The sequence below is a fragment of the Schistocerca serialis genome, chromosome 2 (assembly GCF_023864345.2).
Source record: "Schistocerca serialis cubense isolate TAMUIC-IGC-003099 chromosome 2, iqSchSeri2.2, whole genome shotgun sequence".
Lineage (NCBI taxonomy): Eukaryota > Metazoa > Arthropoda > Insecta > Orthoptera > Acrididae > Schistocerca > Schistocerca serialis.
Window position 1 is genome coordinate 576,069,020 of NC_064639.1, and position 16,549 is coordinate 576,085,568.

General features: G+C 40.8%; 1 protein-coding gene across 3 annotated transcripts in view; it reads left to right on the plus strand.

The window, feature by feature from the left end:
• The window catches only part of LOC126457577 (probable pseudouridine-5'-phosphatase), a 49,386-nt gene extending 36,025 nt beyond the window's left edge, over positions 1-13,361 (plus strand). For all 3 annotated transcript variants that reach the window (XM_050094003.1, XM_050094002.1, XM_050094004.1), the window contains 2 exons: positions 6,615-6,847; positions 13,044-13,361. In XM_050094003.1, the coding sequence (XP_049949960.1) occupies positions 6,615-6,847; positions 13,044-13,217 (407 nt within the window). In that variant the 3' untranslated portion in view covers positions 13,218-13,361. The remainder of the gene's footprint in view (positions 1-6,614; positions 6,848-13,043) is intronic.
• Positions 13,362-16,549: the final 3,188 nt, after the last annotated feature.

Below are 16,549 nucleotides of genomic sequence, written 5' to 3' on the forward strand. Positions count from 1 at the left end.
TAACACCAACCTATCCGAACTCCGGAGATGGGAACTTGCTCTTCAATATATCCTCTCTTCCCGTTATCCACCAGGCCTCAATCTCCGCTAATTTCAAGTTGCCGCCACTCATACCTCACCTGTCATTCAACAACATCTTTGCCTCTGCACTTCCGCCTCGACTGACATCTCTGCCCAAACTCTTTGCCTTTGAATATGTCTGCTTGTGTCTGTATATGTGTGGATGGATATGTGTGTGTGTGCGAGTGTATACCCGTCCTTTTTTCCCCCTAAGGTAAGTCTTTCCACTCCCGGGACTGGAACGACTCCTTACCCTCTCCCTTGAAACCCACATCCTTTCGTCTTTCCCTCTCCTTCCCTCTTTCCTGACGAAGCAACCGTGGGTTGCGAAAGCTTGAATTTTGTGTGTATGTTTGTGTTTGTTTGTGTGTCTATCAACGTGCCAGCGCTTTCATTTGGTAAGTCACATCATCTTTGTTTATCTATATATATAAATCTAATTGATAAAATGGACACAGTTCATGAAAGGCAAACAGATGATAAAATTCTCATATCATCCTTGCATGATTTTATCAACTCTGTGCATTTTATCAACTGAATTTTTATGGAGATGTGTATGTGGGAAATGCCTTTTATGCTTTGACTTCATGTATGGTATCATTGCAATTTTATAACAAGTTCCATAAGATCAGGTGATGGCAGCTTAAGACCGTGAAAAGCAGTCATCTTGGAACAATAAAAGTGTCTATACTGTGATTGCAGCATACGAAGTGTGTTCACTTTCATAGAGTTGTGCCCTTCAGGCACAATAAGAAATGGCGTATTTTGAGCTATGTAGGTTAAAGAGGGAAAGAGAAAATGGGAGGTGGTAGAAAGTGACTAGTAATAAGCAAAGGGAGAAAACGACAGAAATCTCATTTCAAACTCCAGTTTGCAATCAGTTTGACATGTTACTTGAAATAGGAGAAGAGCCTCTACCAGTTTGTGATCAAAGTAGGATGCAGCAGTCTCATAGCAAGGCCAGGTCAGTAGAAAAGTCAATTAGAAAGAAAACATCTGCTGTTAGGTAGCAGTCATGGTAGAAGTGTAGGCCGAATGGAACGTAAAATGCTAGCTGTAGTTTACCACGTCACAGGCACTGTGGAATATAATGTCAAGTTTAGATAGGTGTCAGACAATTAAGGGGCTTGGTGCAGACATTTTGATGACAAGGATCAGCTACTTATTGTAGAAGGAGCAGGAAATATACTCACCAACAACTTAAGAGTGTTGTATTACAAGTTATGTGGATGAACTACAAGCAACAACATCAGACACTTTTCTGGGCTTTGTGGAGATTTTTCAGTGGATTGCTTTCGACTGAAACAAAGTCTCACATCTTTGCTGCACCTGTTCATGCAGTTGGGAGATGGGATTCTCAAATCATGGCCTGCACCTGAATAGGAGGAGAGGAGAGGACAGATTAATTTGAGGATATTGCAGAAAGTGTAAGGGGGCCACGGCCACACAAAGCTGGGACCCTGTGGTTACTGAATTCAGGGACACTTTTTTTTTTTTTAAGATTAGAGTCTGGTCATAGACAGGCAGTCTGGAAAGATATTGGAATAGAACAGGACCATAATTAATGTAACAATTTCCAGAAAAGTAAAATTAGTTTGTTTCATCAGAACATTAGGGGATAAAAAGGAAGCTAGTTGATGTTCTTATATTTATAGAAGATGTGAAAAAAATCTGAAATGATAAACTTTCTGTGCCTCTGTGAACACCGTATAACCACAACGATAGAAAAGTTAAACATAAGTGATAATAGTCTAGCGTCATCTTCATTTACGGTGAATGTGGAAAAGGAGGAGTTGCAATGTATGTAAAAGATGGACAGAAAGTCAAAAATATTTATACAAGCAGTTTCTGTATAGAACAGAAACTAGAAGTATGTGCATGTGGGTTGTTACTGCAAAATACTTCTGTTGTAATTGTAACAGGTTAAGATTGTCTCTGGGAAACTTTAATCTATTTTTGAGAGATCTAGATGCATTGATCTACCTGTCAGACAAGAAGAAACAGTAGTTCGTGGAGATTTTGATGTAAATTTTTTAAAAGGCATGGGCAGGAAAAATGAAACAATGATTATTTGATTGTTGCAGTCTAATTTCAGTGGTTAATTGTCCGTCTCATGTGGCAAGATAGTTGGACCCTGATTGGTAAAATTTTTATAGACAGTGCTCAGGTTGAAACAATTTGTGTGTACCCATTTGTTAATGGAATGTCTGATAATTCTACTGCCAAATTCAATTTATTCTCTGGTAAATTTGTGTTAATAAAGTGGCTTTCCTTAAAAGTCATCCAGAAAATTCATTAAAAAAAGCAGTAAGCCAGGGCTAGCTAAGGAATTAAACTCTCATGTAAGATGGAGAGGGAAATTTATATAGCATCAGAAAAGTCTGACATTACTTACATAGTATAAAAAATACTGTTGCAAGGAAAGTCATTAAAAAGTGAGAAGTGTGCATGTTCCGACAGAAATTAATAATGCTTGTAGTAAGATTAAAACTGTATGGGATATTGTCAAACAAGAGACAGAACAATCAGTCAGTGAATGAGATATAACAACAATTGTCCATTTAACTACAGTTGACTTCTGTAGAAGTCCACTGTAATTGGGCCCTGCAGTGGTGGACTGCTGTAGAAGCTTGCTAGGAAAGAGACATTTACTCTGCATGTTAAATGTTTTGCTAAGCTAAACTGTTGTTGAAGTAATTCCTTGGTGCTATTTAGTGTGCTTCCTAGAAATTTGTAGTGCAATATCTTGCCATTACATATTGTGGGCATTCACTTAGCATTGTGGTACATACAATGGATTTTTGGCATTCAGTTAACAGTACGGTGTGAGCAGGCACTCATTTGTTGTGACATGCACAATTTGTATTGCCTCCTTTCTTGGCTATAGACACATTATTTGTCATTTCCGCATCAGGAGATGCCATCGCAACTCTAATTGAGCCATATTTGCAGAAGGGGTGTATATTATTTTGTGACAATTGGTGCACAAGCCCAGAACTCTTCCCTTGGCTGTATGAATGGGCAACTAATGTACCGGGGGGAGTCATTCCAGATGTGGAAAGGGTCCTTCCGGATGCCATGAAGGGTACAGGGTGCACCCATCTGCAGGTGGTCGCTCATGTCGGCACCAATGATGTGTGTCGCTATGGATCAGAGGAAATCCTCTCTGGCTTCCGGCGGCTATCTGATTTGGTGAAGACTGCCAGTCTCGCTAGCGGGATGAAAGCAGAGCTCACCATCTGCAGCATCGTCGACAGGACTGACTGCGAACCTTTGGTACAGAGCCAAGTGGAGGGTCTGAATCAGAGGCTGAGACGGTTCTGCGGCCGTGTGGGCTGCAGATTCCTCGACTTGTGCCATAGGGTGGTGGGGTTTCGGGTGCCGCTGGATAGGTCAGGAGTCCACTACACGCAACAAGCGGCTACACGGGTAGCAGGGGTTGTGTGGCGTGGGCTGGGTGGTTTTTTAGGTTAGATGGCCTTGGGCAAGTACAGAAAGGGCAACAGCCTCAACGGGCGCGGGGCAAAGTCAGGACATGCGGGGACCAAGCAGCAATCAGTATTGTAATTGTCAACTGCCGAAGCTGCGTTGGTAAAGTACCAGAACTTCAAGCGTTGATAGAAAGCACCAAAGCTGAAATCGTTATAGGTACAGAAAGCTGGCTTAAGCCAGAGATAAATTCTGCCGAAATTTTTACAAAGGTACAGACGGTGTTTAGAAAGGATAGATTGCATGCAACCGGTGGTGGAGTGTTCGTCGCTGTTAGTAGTAGTTTATCCTGTAGTGAAGTAGAAGTGGATAGTTCCTGTGAATTATTATGGGTGGAGGTTACACTCAACAACCGAGCTAGGTTAATAATTGGCTCCTTTTACCGACCTCCCGATTCAGCAGCATTAGTGGCAGAACAACTGAGAGAAAATTTGGAATACATTTCACATAAATTTTCTCAGTATGTTATAGTCTTAGTTGGAGATTTCAATTTACCAGATATAGACTTCCCCCCCACTCCTGTCTCCCCTCTCCTCCTCGCCCCCTCTCCACCTCCTCACCCCCTCACCCCCTCTCCACCTCCTCACCCCCTCACCCCCTCTCCACCTCCTCACCCCCTCACCCCCTCTCCACCTCCTCACCCCCTCTCCACCTTCTCACACCCTCTCCACCTCCTCACACCCTCCCCATCTCCTCACACCCTCCCCATCTCCTCACACCCTCCCCATCTCCTCACACCCTCCCCATCTCCTCACACCCTCCCCATCTCCTCACACCCTCCCCATCTCCTCACACCCTCCCCGTCTCCTCACACCCTCCCCGTCTCCTCACACCCTCCCCATCTCCTCACACCCTCCCCATCTCCTCACACCCTCCCCATCTCCTCACACCCTCCCCATCTCCTCACACCCTCCCCATCTCCTCACACCCTCCCCATCTCCCCCTCCCCATCTCCCCCTCCCCATCTCCCCCTCCCCATCTCCCCCTCCCCATCTCCCCCTCCCCATCTCCCCCTCCCCATCTCCCCCTCCCCATCTCCCCCTCCCCATCTCCCCCTCCCCATCTCCCCCTCCCCTTGCCCTCTCCACCTCCCCTTCTCCCCCTCCCCTTGCCCTCTCCACCTCCCCTTCTCCCCCTCCCCTTGCCCTCTCCACCTCCCCTTCTCCCCCTCCCCTTGCCCTCTCCACCTCCCCTTGTCCTTCTCCCCTCCCTCTCTCCCCCTCCCCTCCCTCTCTGTCCCTCCCCTTCTCCCCTTCCATCTCTCTCCCTTCCCTTCTCCCCTCCATCTCCCTCCTCCCCTCCATCTCTCTCCCTCCCCTTCTCCCCTCCATCTCCCTCCTCCCCTCCATCTCTCTCCCTCCCCTTCTCCCCTCCATCTCTCTCCCTCCCCTCCCTCTTCTTTTCCCCTCCCTCTCCCCCTCCCTCTTCTTCTCCCCCTCTGTGACGCAGTATCTCCTCTACATGGTTAGTAGCAACTTTTCATTCATAATATCGTCGATATAAAACATTGAACACCAGTTGCAATTTTGAAAGTTGCAGGAACATTGTAAACATGAAAAGTTTGACCCCGATCAGTAACATCCCATGAATCAACAGGACCGAAAAAAAACAGTGATCTGGTGGTTGTTTTATGGTTGCTGTGCAGTGGCAACGTGAACAGTTGGATGTGCTTCGATTTTGCTAAAGTAATGGACTCCACGCTTTCATGGGGAACATGTTTGTCAAGAATCAGTCAGACTGGATTTTCAATACTTTGATTGGTGTGCTTCATTAGATGTTCCAATCAGTTGATGAACATTGGAGTTTGCAGGCATGCCTTATCTCTGTCCACCATGACACACTCTAGTGGACCACCCTGAAGCAATTGGCAGTTCTCTCTTTTCTTGCATAAATAAAGTAGGGTGGAATGTAGTGCCAAAGTGCATCCGTGACATGTGCAGCATTGACAATTTGCCACTTCTCAGCTGCAATGATTTTGGCCACTTCCCTTTTTCCCTTTGGGTGCAATGTATAAAGGAAGTTTGTTTGGGACCTTCTGGACACAGACTTCATCCACATTATGTATTTGATTGGGGACAAACAAATTTTTTCAAGGCTGTCCCTGACTTGTCAAAGTATTGGATAAACTGAACCCTGTCGAAAGCCATGGCCATAGTGATGCCAGTTTTATACTGAACTCATAGACACAGCCAATTCCTCTTTATGAATTCAAAGGTAAATCCCTGTCAGCAAGATGAGATTGAACACAAAATCAATGACGTACTTTGTTTTCCTCTGCGCATTTAAAAAGCGGAAACCTTAGAGATTTAAGAGTGAGACCATAAAATCTCTGGTCCAGAGCAACACAGTGACTCATCAACTCCTCCTCCTGATCTTCAGTAAAAGTTGTTTGAAATCATCCAAGTTTGACACCTCCCCCTTTCTTCAGTTGTTCCCACTGTTTATGGTATCTTGTTGAAATGTTACTTTGGAAAAGGAAGAGTATATTTCATAAGTAGGAAATAACAGCCTCCTTGTAAGCATTTTCACATTGTGTGTGCAGTATTGTTTTCATACAAGACTTTTCTCAGTACTATATCCCTGTTGTGTATGTTACATGTGATAAGTAAATCAGCATATTTTATATCCAGAATGAATTTTCAGTCTGCAGCAGGGTATGCCCTGTTTTTAAGCTTCCTGGCAGATTAAAACTGTGTGCTTTACCAGGACTTGAACCTAAGACCTTTGCCTTTTGTGGGCAAGTCCTCTATGGACTGAGCTATCCAAGTGTGACTCACGAGCCACCACCCTTACAGCCTTACTTCTGCCAGTACCCCAGGGGGAAGGTAGAAATTGCAGAAACATGGGTTAGCCGCAGAATTAATTTACACTCTACAGGGGAGTGTGTGCTGATTTGAAACTTCCTGGCAGATTAAAACTGTATACTGGATGTGGACTCGAACCTGGGACCTTTGGCTAGGTCACAGGTTTGAGTCCCAGTCCAGCACAAAGTTTTAATTTGCCAGAAAGTCCCAAGACAATGTATATTAGTTGTGTTGTGTATGATTATAAAAACTACATTGCAGGAGCTGAGAGGCTTATACGTCATCTGCATAAATCCAAAATACCAATTGCTGTTGCAACAAGCAGTGGAGAAGATAGTTACAATCTTAAAATAACTCGTCACAAAGCAGTTATGAGCATGTTCCATCACATAGTGTGTGGGACTTCAGACACAGAAGTTAAAAAAGGAAAGCCAGCGCCAGACATATATCTTATATGTGCTTCTAGATTTGCTGAGAAACCAAAGCCAGAAAAGGTAATTAATTTGTAGACGAATATGTCATGTAAATCTTGTGATGATTGTAATTTTCCATGAATGTGAAATGTTGTTTCAGTGCTACTACATAGGCAGAAAAGAATCTTCTTTTTGTGCCCATATGGTAGAGCCACTATTTATCAGTCATTGACTATTTCAGATTTTTAATTTTACAACCAAATTTGTTGATGGGAAACAGTTATCTGTGTACAGATAAAAATCTTGCTTGCCTGCATTGCCCCCTACTGTGCTAATAAGGATAGGGCTTCATAGTCCCATCGTCAAAATTTTCTGATTTTTAGGAGTGGCAAATGAGTTCTTATTTTTTAAATGTGTGTCTTCTATCAATTTCCATAATCTGTATGTATGGTTAATTTATGGAAAATGTCTGTGCAATGAAATAAAACCTCACTCTGAAACTTAGATGGCAATGAAAAGTTGATACGAAAATTATGTGGATATCTCTTATTGAGGTGGTTTAAATGTTTTAACTTTTACTGTAGAATCACACTGAAATTTCTGAGATTCTGGGGGGTGACATTCCAAAAAGAAACATGTAGATGAGATCTGATCTAGACCGCAGTTGCAGTTTTCAGTAATATGTGACTGTTAAAAACACAGAAAGAATTGCATTCTCTAACTCACACAGTGTTCTCTTGATTTTAAACCATGAAGCCATGAGAAACTCTCATGTTTGTTTGTAATTTCAGAGGAGGTTGAGCCTTAAGAGTGATTGTGATTGACATTTGGAAATTGTCCTCCTCCAAAATCAGTGGTATTTCATTGGCTCAGCTAATCAGAAAATAAAATAATTTTACTGAAGATGATAGTCTGACTCAGTATCAAGCAAGAAATGCTATTAATGATAACATGTGGTGTCTTCAAAGAATGATAGAAGTGGACACTTTTTACCCCAACAGCATACTCAAGTATTCTCTAAGTAGAATCAACAGCAATGTTCTGTATCTCCCAAACAGTCTTCATCCATTGCAAGGCTTGCATAACTATCACAGGCTGTAGTAATATACCTTCTGTTGTGAAGCTCTTTTTTTAGTCAGACTGTTTGATACATACAGTTCTATTGTTATAAATTATAAGTTTTGTAGTGCTTCCCTTCTAAAGCTGTTGAACTGTTAACAGCTCTCCTGTCACATATGGGTGTGCCTATGGCAGTATTCTTGTAACGAAACTATCCTAATAAATAGTGCAAGAGTACAGCATATAGTAAATATAAGGCACCATGTAGATTGGGGTACATTAGTAAGTAGGGATGATAAAGTAATTACAGTTATTAAACTGTACCATAATGCTTGGAAGTTGATTTAAAGAATGTGTCTTGCACTTTGTACAGAACCTAAGTGAATAAAAAATGAAAGCAAATGGGACAATTGAGGGTAGATTACTGAGGTTTCTTTTCAGTGTTAGAGTAGAGACGACAATGCTACATGAAATATCAATAATACACTGGTGTCCAGAATTAAAGCAACAAACCACTATTTCCCTGTCCTGTGTCCCATTCACGATAGAATTGTACCAACAGTCAACAGGTGTACATACGGTCATGTCCTGCCAGTAGATCAACAGACAGCCACACCAACGATGATATCAGGGCACCTATCAAATGGGATAGCGTTTGCAAGGTAGTCCCACAACCACAATTGCTGTTTGCACAGTCACAGACTGCACAGTATGACACAGAGAAGACACCTACCAGAATCTCTGTAGTGGAGGGCCATGGGAAGAATGGAAGCTGGTCAGTCACAAACTGATGTTTCTCAATGGTTTACTATGAATCTTTCTGTTGTTTTTTGGATGTGGCAACAGTTTATAGAGATCAAAACTGTATCCCAAAGACCAGGGCGGGGCCGACCACATGTAACATCAAAAAGAGGGGACTATTATTTGGCTGTAAGGGCACAAAGGTACTGCCTTAGTATTTCACGGCAATTGACATCTGACCTCGCAGCATCCACCGGACATGTTATAGTGAGGCAAACAGTGTACAGAAGGCTTCGCCAGAGTGGCCTTTATTGTCAGAGACCTGCTGTACATGTACCTCTGATGTGTCTTCACAGAAGGGAATGTCCAGAGTGGAGCCGTCCACGTGCCACCTGGACTGTCAAACAGTCGGCCAATGTTCTTTTCACACGAGTCCCAATTTGGTCTGTATAGTGATTATCAACAGATTTGCATCTGGAAGGGACTTGGAACATGATTTCGGGTCCCAGCCGTTGTGGAAAGAGACTAATGTCGAGGATGATCTCTAATGGTGTGGGCAGTGATTATGTTCACCACTTGAACACTCCTTTGTGAAACTGTATGGTTAAACTGGAAAGGTTGAACTGCTGTCAGATATGGAGACAAGATCTTGGGACCTCATGTGTGGTTGTTGCAAGGTGCTGTGGGATCCCCAAACTTTGTATTGCTGCCTCAATATGAGATTGATGACACCATTTACAGCATGCCCCATCATTTGTCAGGCCTGTATTGTTGTCAGAGGTGGTCACACCCCTTACTGAGCGCATTAACCAGTTGTGCATGTTGGGAAAAAACGAAGAAATTTTTTGTCTACTGTTATGCACTTTGCAGTTGTTTATGTTCTGTGTTCTTTATACTGTTTCTACTTTACTGTCACCTTATTATAATGTTTGTGGCAAAATAAATGCAACCTTGCAAAATCTCAGTTTGTTGCTTTAATTTTGGACACCAGTGCAGTTTGATTTCTTGGAGTACAGAAAGTGCTTGCACTCTAAAGCTTTAGATGAGGTACTTCAGATATGTATCAGTTATTGGAAACTAGATTTGTTGTGACAAACCATACTTTTTGAGCCTCTACATTATTAGGTTTGGATTTTGAATATATTGATGAAATTGTTTTTGTGGTAAGTGGTAAGTTCTTATGGGACCAACCTGCTGAGGTCATTGGTTGATGAAATTGTTGCTCCAGTGAACATACTCATACAAAGGACGTCCAAATTGAGAAAAAAAGCCTACATGTTAATCAGACTGGATTGACACTTGTCTGTCATACATCTGATGGTGGGTGAAATATTTGATACTGGAAATAATTTGTAGAGGAAATGTGGTGACTGTGTAAGTAAGCCTTACACTGAGGTGACAAAATTCATTGGATAGCAGTATGTACATATGCAGGTGGCGGTTGTATTGTGTACACAAGGTACAAAATTGCAGTGCTTTGGTGGGACTGTCATTTTTACTCAGATGATTTATGTGAAAACTTTCCAGTCTGATTATGGCTGCACGATGTGAATTAACAGACTTTGAATGAATGCGGAATGGTAGTCGGAGCTGGACATATGGGACGATTCCATTTCAGAAATCGCTACTGACATCAATATTCCGAGATCCACAGTGTCAAGAGTGTACTGCGAACACCACATTTCAGACGTTACCTTTACTATGGACAGCGCAATGGCTGACGGCCTTCACTTAACAACAGAGATCAGTGGCATTTGAGTACAGTTGTCAGTGCTTACAGACAGGCAACAGTGCCGAAACAACCACATAAATAAATGTGGAGCTACGACAATTGTATCCATTAGGAGAGTGTGGTGAAATTTGGTGTTAATGGGCTATAGCACCCGAGTGTCTTCGCTAACAGCACAACATTGCCTGCAGGGCCTCTCCTGCACTCATGTCCATATCAGTTTAACCCTAGATGACTGGAAAACTGTGACCTGGTCAAATGAGCCCTGATTTCTGTTTGTAAAAGCAGATGGTAGGGTTTGAGTGTGGCACAGACCCCATGAAACCAAGTTGTCAACAAGGCACTGTACAAGCTAGTGGTGGCTCCATAATGGTGTGAGCTGTCTTTACATGGAATTGACTGGGTCCTCTGGTCAAACTGAACTGATCATTAACTAGAAATGGTTATGTTTAGCAAAGTGGAGACCATTTGCAGCCATTCATGGATTTCATGTTCCTAAACAATGATTGAATTTTTATGGATGACACTGCACCATGTCACCAGGCCACAATTGTTCTCAATTTGTAAAGAACATTCTGGACAATTTGTGAGAGTGGTTTGTCCACCCATATTGTCCAACATGAATCCCATCAAACATTTATGGGACATAGTTGAGAGGTCACTTCAAGCACAAAATCATGCACCATAACACTTTCACAATTCTGAACAGCTATAGAGGCAGGTATGGCTCAAAATTTCTGCATGAGACTTCCAACAACTTGTCGAGTCCACGCCATATCAAGTTTCTAAAGTATTGTCGACAAAATGAAGTCTGACACGATATTAGGCAGTATCTCATGACTTTTGTCATCTCAGTATAGAAAAATATGAACCAAGTACAATAGTTAAAGATTGCAAAGATAAACTGCTGAGCCAAAACATAATGACCACTGCCCACCATAAGACTGAATGCCACCTAGTGGCATTGTGGGCACGTCACACACTAAGAGAAGTGTATAAGTGAAACAAGGTGAGTGAGGACTTCTTATGGCCCAGCACCTAGGAAGAAAAATTTGTGTGCCACTGTCATAGCATCTGTGGAATAAGATTGAAGGATGGTGAAAACCACCCATGCCACACCTAATAAGAAAGTGACCAGAAATGACCTATATACCACTTACTTTTTCTGTTGCAAATTCCTAAAATCTGCCCTATGATTGAATGTAATAAGCAGTCTTGAACAAAACAGGCTCACCCATGAATGCAAAACACCAGCCTTGTGAAAATAAATTTTTATTCCTTACACATGTTATTGTAGCAACTTTAGGTAAAGGTGACCAGCCAGATTCACTGTATTGTATTTCAAGAAGCTTTTGATTTAATACTGCTCTGGGAGCTACTACAGAAAATAAATTAATATTTGATATGCAGCCACATTCATAGCTTAAATAGTGTGTCCTCCAAAGATATGTAAGTTTTTTCATATGTTCCCCAGGGAAGTCTAAAGGATTAATGCTATTTACCGAACGAAAGCGCTGGCAGGTCGATAGACACACAAACATACACACAAAATTCTAGCTTTCGCAACAAACGGTTGCTTCGTCAGGAAAGATGGAAGGAGAGGGAAAGACGAAAGGAAGTGGGTTTTAAAGGAGAGGGTAAGGAGTCATTCCAATCCTGGGAGTGGAATGACTTACCTTAGGGGGAAAAAAGGACGGGTATACACTCGCGCGCACACACACACACATCCATCCACACATATACAGACACAAGCAGACATTTGCATTTGTGTGTATGTTTGTGTTTGTTTGTGTGTTTTTCGACCTGCCAGCGCTTTCGTTCGGTAAGTCACATCATCTTTGTTTTTACATATATTTTTCCCACGTGGAATGTTTCCCTCTATTATATTGGATTAATGCTATTGATACACATGTTGTTTTCTTTGACATCAGACATTTTATGATGTTTAACTTCAAAGAAGTGTTATCTGCTAAAATAATTGAAGATAGCATACACCTCCCATAATCTGTTAATATTGTTAGAAATCCTTCTTGTTTCCTACTTATGACATCAGTTTAATTACAAGAGTAAAGGAAGCAAGGAAGGGAAATTAGGGTGCAACATTCAGTGATAGTAAGCTTACTAGAGACAGAACACAAGTTCGAATTAGGCAATGATATTAAGAGAAATTGGCCATGTTCTTTCCAAAGGAGAGATCCTGTTGTTTGCTTTAGGTGATTCAGGGAAACCATGGAAAACCTAAATCTTTATTGGCAGATAGGGATTTTAATGCTATTTCTCATGAAGGCAAGTCCCATATTTCATACAGTGTGCTACCTTATTTGATAACTACAGAATTAACGAGTTCATGATCAATTGTAGATATAAGTGCAATGTAATAATGACATACAGATAAGTGCACGGGGTCCAGGACAGTGATTTATTGAGGGAGAGACAAATTCTGCATGAAGATGGGGAGTGAAAATATTGATTTGACAGAAAATTGCTGCAAAATCTATCTTGTATATAAATGAGGACACTGTCACACCAGAACTATTGACATTATGAGAAGAATAGTCTGATAACAGAGCACAAAGAGAGCTGTAAGCAGCTTTATTTCTCCACCCTACATGTGGTCTTAATAATAAATTCTCTGTTTTTCTTGTGACTGAATTTGTTGGATCAACCATTTTTCTTGTCATTACTAAGATTCAGTTTGTGAGTATTTTGAAGAATTTTCTGGATCAGCTATTCATTTTGTTGTTACAGTGCCTCGTTTTTGAAGATTCACCAAATGGAGTGAAAGCTGCACGTGCTGCTGGAATGCAGGTTGTAATGGTTCCAGATGAACGAGCTACTGATATTGAGATGAAGGAAGCTACAATTGTTCTTCGAAGCTTAGAAGATTTTAAACCAGAAATGTTTGGTATTACTCCATTTTAAAATTCATGGTAAATTAGTCTCCTGAGACTACGCAATATGGTGCTTTTATGCAGTTGTAATTTTGGAATTTATAAAAATAATTATACTAAATGGGGAGTTGTAGCTCTAGCTCTAAATAAAATGCTGCTGCTAAAGTTAGTTCAATTTCTGTGAATTTGAATAATTGCTTCCTTTATTTAACATTCCATGATAGTGTTACGACAAATACAAATCGAAACTATTACTACTACTACTACTACTATTACTACTACCACCACCACCACCACCACCACCACTTCTGTGATTTGTAATGTCATTGCAGACTGGTAAAGTCTCAGATACATAGTTAATGATTTAACTTGCCAGTATGATGCCTATGGGATGGAAGATTTCATTTTGTGTTAAATAACTTGAGAATAGTTGGATACAGCACTAAAATAATTACAGCATAAAAGCAGTAATGACTTTAATGCGTGGCTCCAATAGCAGGACAGCTGCTGAAGTTTCATCATAATTCAGCAACAGCATTTTTGGTAGCAAAAAAAGTTACATTTTTGTAGCTAAATTAAATTCAATAAAGATTATAAGAAACTAAAAATGTTCCATGACAAAACAAAGTGCAAAAAATCTGTCCAATTGTGTCATTTCTTTGGTTAATTGATCCATAGCCAGAGTTCTCAACCACCATACACGGATAAAATAATACAATTACTTTACTTTTTATATTTGATGACACAAGTCAAGGAATTTGATTAAGGCTGTTGACTGGGGTAGTTTCGAGTAATGCATCACCAACCCACTCACCTAAATAGGAGAAGTATATTTTGTGAGAGTGTAACATCTGACCAAAATTAATTTAGCCAGACCACTTGAGAAGACAGTGCTCTGAGTCACTGTGTACTATCTAAAGGTGGCCATCACAAATGATAATTATAATCAGTCTTCATCAATAGAAATAAAAGAAATTATTATTTAGACTGTTGCTATTTGTTCTTCAGGTGAACTACTTTAGTATTGAACTGGTGAAGGCTTTTATCATCCTACACCAATGGTTCACATCCGCTCTGAGACCATTACACGTTCTTGTACCCTCACCCTACCCCTCCCTGCATCAACAGCAACATTAGTGGCTTTTTAAACATTAGAAAGAAAAAGAATTTTTTGAACACTTTCATTTTTAAAATGGTGAAAGATAAATGGCTGTTTAGCTTTTCTAGGTGTTTTAATAAACCATAAATTAATTAGTCAATAAGAAAGTTGCTACTGCTTGGTTCTAATAACTTTTATTATACAGAGTGTATCAGAAATAATCATCCAATTTGGCATGTATGTATTTCCGAAACTAATAAACATATACAATGAATTTTGCTTTTTGGTGGACGGGAAATTCAAAAAGCCTCTTCTTTAGTTGTCCAATATGCCTCCCTTGAGATGCATAACATATGTCAGTGCGGTATTCAAATTGTTCCTACACTGCAGTGAGCAGTCTTTTGTTACTGCTTTCACAGCTGCTGTTATGCAATGCCTCAGTTCATTCATTGTTGTTGGTAATGGAGGCATGTAAACAAAGTAATCTATAAACCGCCACAAGACATAATCACATACAGTCAGATCTGGTGACCTTGGAGGCCAGTAATGTAAGGTTGAATCATTTAGTCCAGTGCGAGCAATCCATCGTTCAGTAATCCTTTGATTTAAAAATTCCCACACTTCCAGATCCCAATGTTGCGGTGCCCCATCCTGTTGGTAAATGAAGTCGTTCGAATCAGTCTCCCACTGTGGGAAAGGAAAGTTCTCAAGCATATCAAGATATGTGCTTCCTGTAACAGTGTTCTTGGCAAAGACAAATGGACCATACACCTTTTCCCATGAAACTGTACAGAACACATTAAATTTTGGAGAGTCCCTCTCATGTTGTACAACCTCATATGCTTGTTGTGTACCCCATATTGTCACGTTATAATGATTCAACTTTCCATTTAAATGGAATATGGCCTCATCGCTATAAATTAAGCATGAAAGAGAAAGAAAACTTATCACCCTCCATCTTGCCAAGAATGAAATTACGGAACTCCACACACTGTACTATGTCACCTTCATGAGGAGCTTGCAGTAGCTGAATTTTGTATAGTTTCATGTGTACATGTTGATGCAACGCACGTCAGACAGACGTTGGGGGCATGTTGAGCTGTCATGCTGAATGGTGAATGGATTTTTGCAGACTCCTTGTGAAACTATGGTGGATGCGTTCAACATCTGTATCGGACAGTCTGGGATGGCTGGTGATTTGCCTTTACACAAACAACCAGTTTCTCAGAATTGTTCATGCTGTCTTGTAGTGTTCTCTGCTGTAGGAGGATCCACACCATACCTACTACTAAAATCGCACTGAGCAGTTATTACTGACCTGCACTAGGCAAAACAGAGAACACAAAATGGTTTCTGTTGTCCCTACACCAATTTTACTAGAACTGAAGTGGTCACACACTGCTATTACCGAGCGGGAACCATGTAAAACTCGAGGTTTGCTCTTTCCAACAGTATGTTGTTCATGCACACATATATCAAATAACATATAATTATGATTTTTTAAAATCAGACGATTCTTTTTGATACACCCTATGTACTGATGAAGTGATTCTCAGTGCATCTCAACCAGAAAAGAAAGCTTACAGTTGTCGCAGTAGAGTACTATCCATTACATAGTTAATTACACAGTTTATCAGTTGAGAAGTAAATAATGAAACAATTTTTGCCTGATTTTCGGAATGTCCTTCAACTCTAAGTGGGCTTTTGCATGAGATATTTAAGCATATGCAACTTATAGGTCTGTTTTGTTGTAATAGATGCATGGTAAAAACTAGAAAGTGTGTGTAGTATGTGGGCTATGGGAGGAAGATAGTATTCATACATTCGTTTCACTAGCTGCAAACCCACCACATGGTGTCATGCATTAGGCTAGCATTGGAAAAAGAATGTAATTATTGGTAACTTATTTAATCAGTATTACTGTCTTTTGAAATAGTGGTAACAGTAATGAACAATTATGAAAAGGATAGATTGCTACTCACCATACATATGGGATGACGAGTTGCAGACAGGCACAACAAAAAGACTGTTACATACTTAACTTTGGCAAAGCCTTGTTAAGAAAAGAAAGGAAAACCCAAACATATTCAGACATGACCACTACCTCCGGCTGCTCTGTTGATATTCATCACTTAATAAATAGTAATGATCTTTTCAAAATAGTGTTGTGACTGAAACACAATGAAACCCTCTTGTATTTACCCTTCAGAAAATTTCACTTTGCTCCTCAGGGGGTAATTACTCACGGGCTGAAAACCACTGTT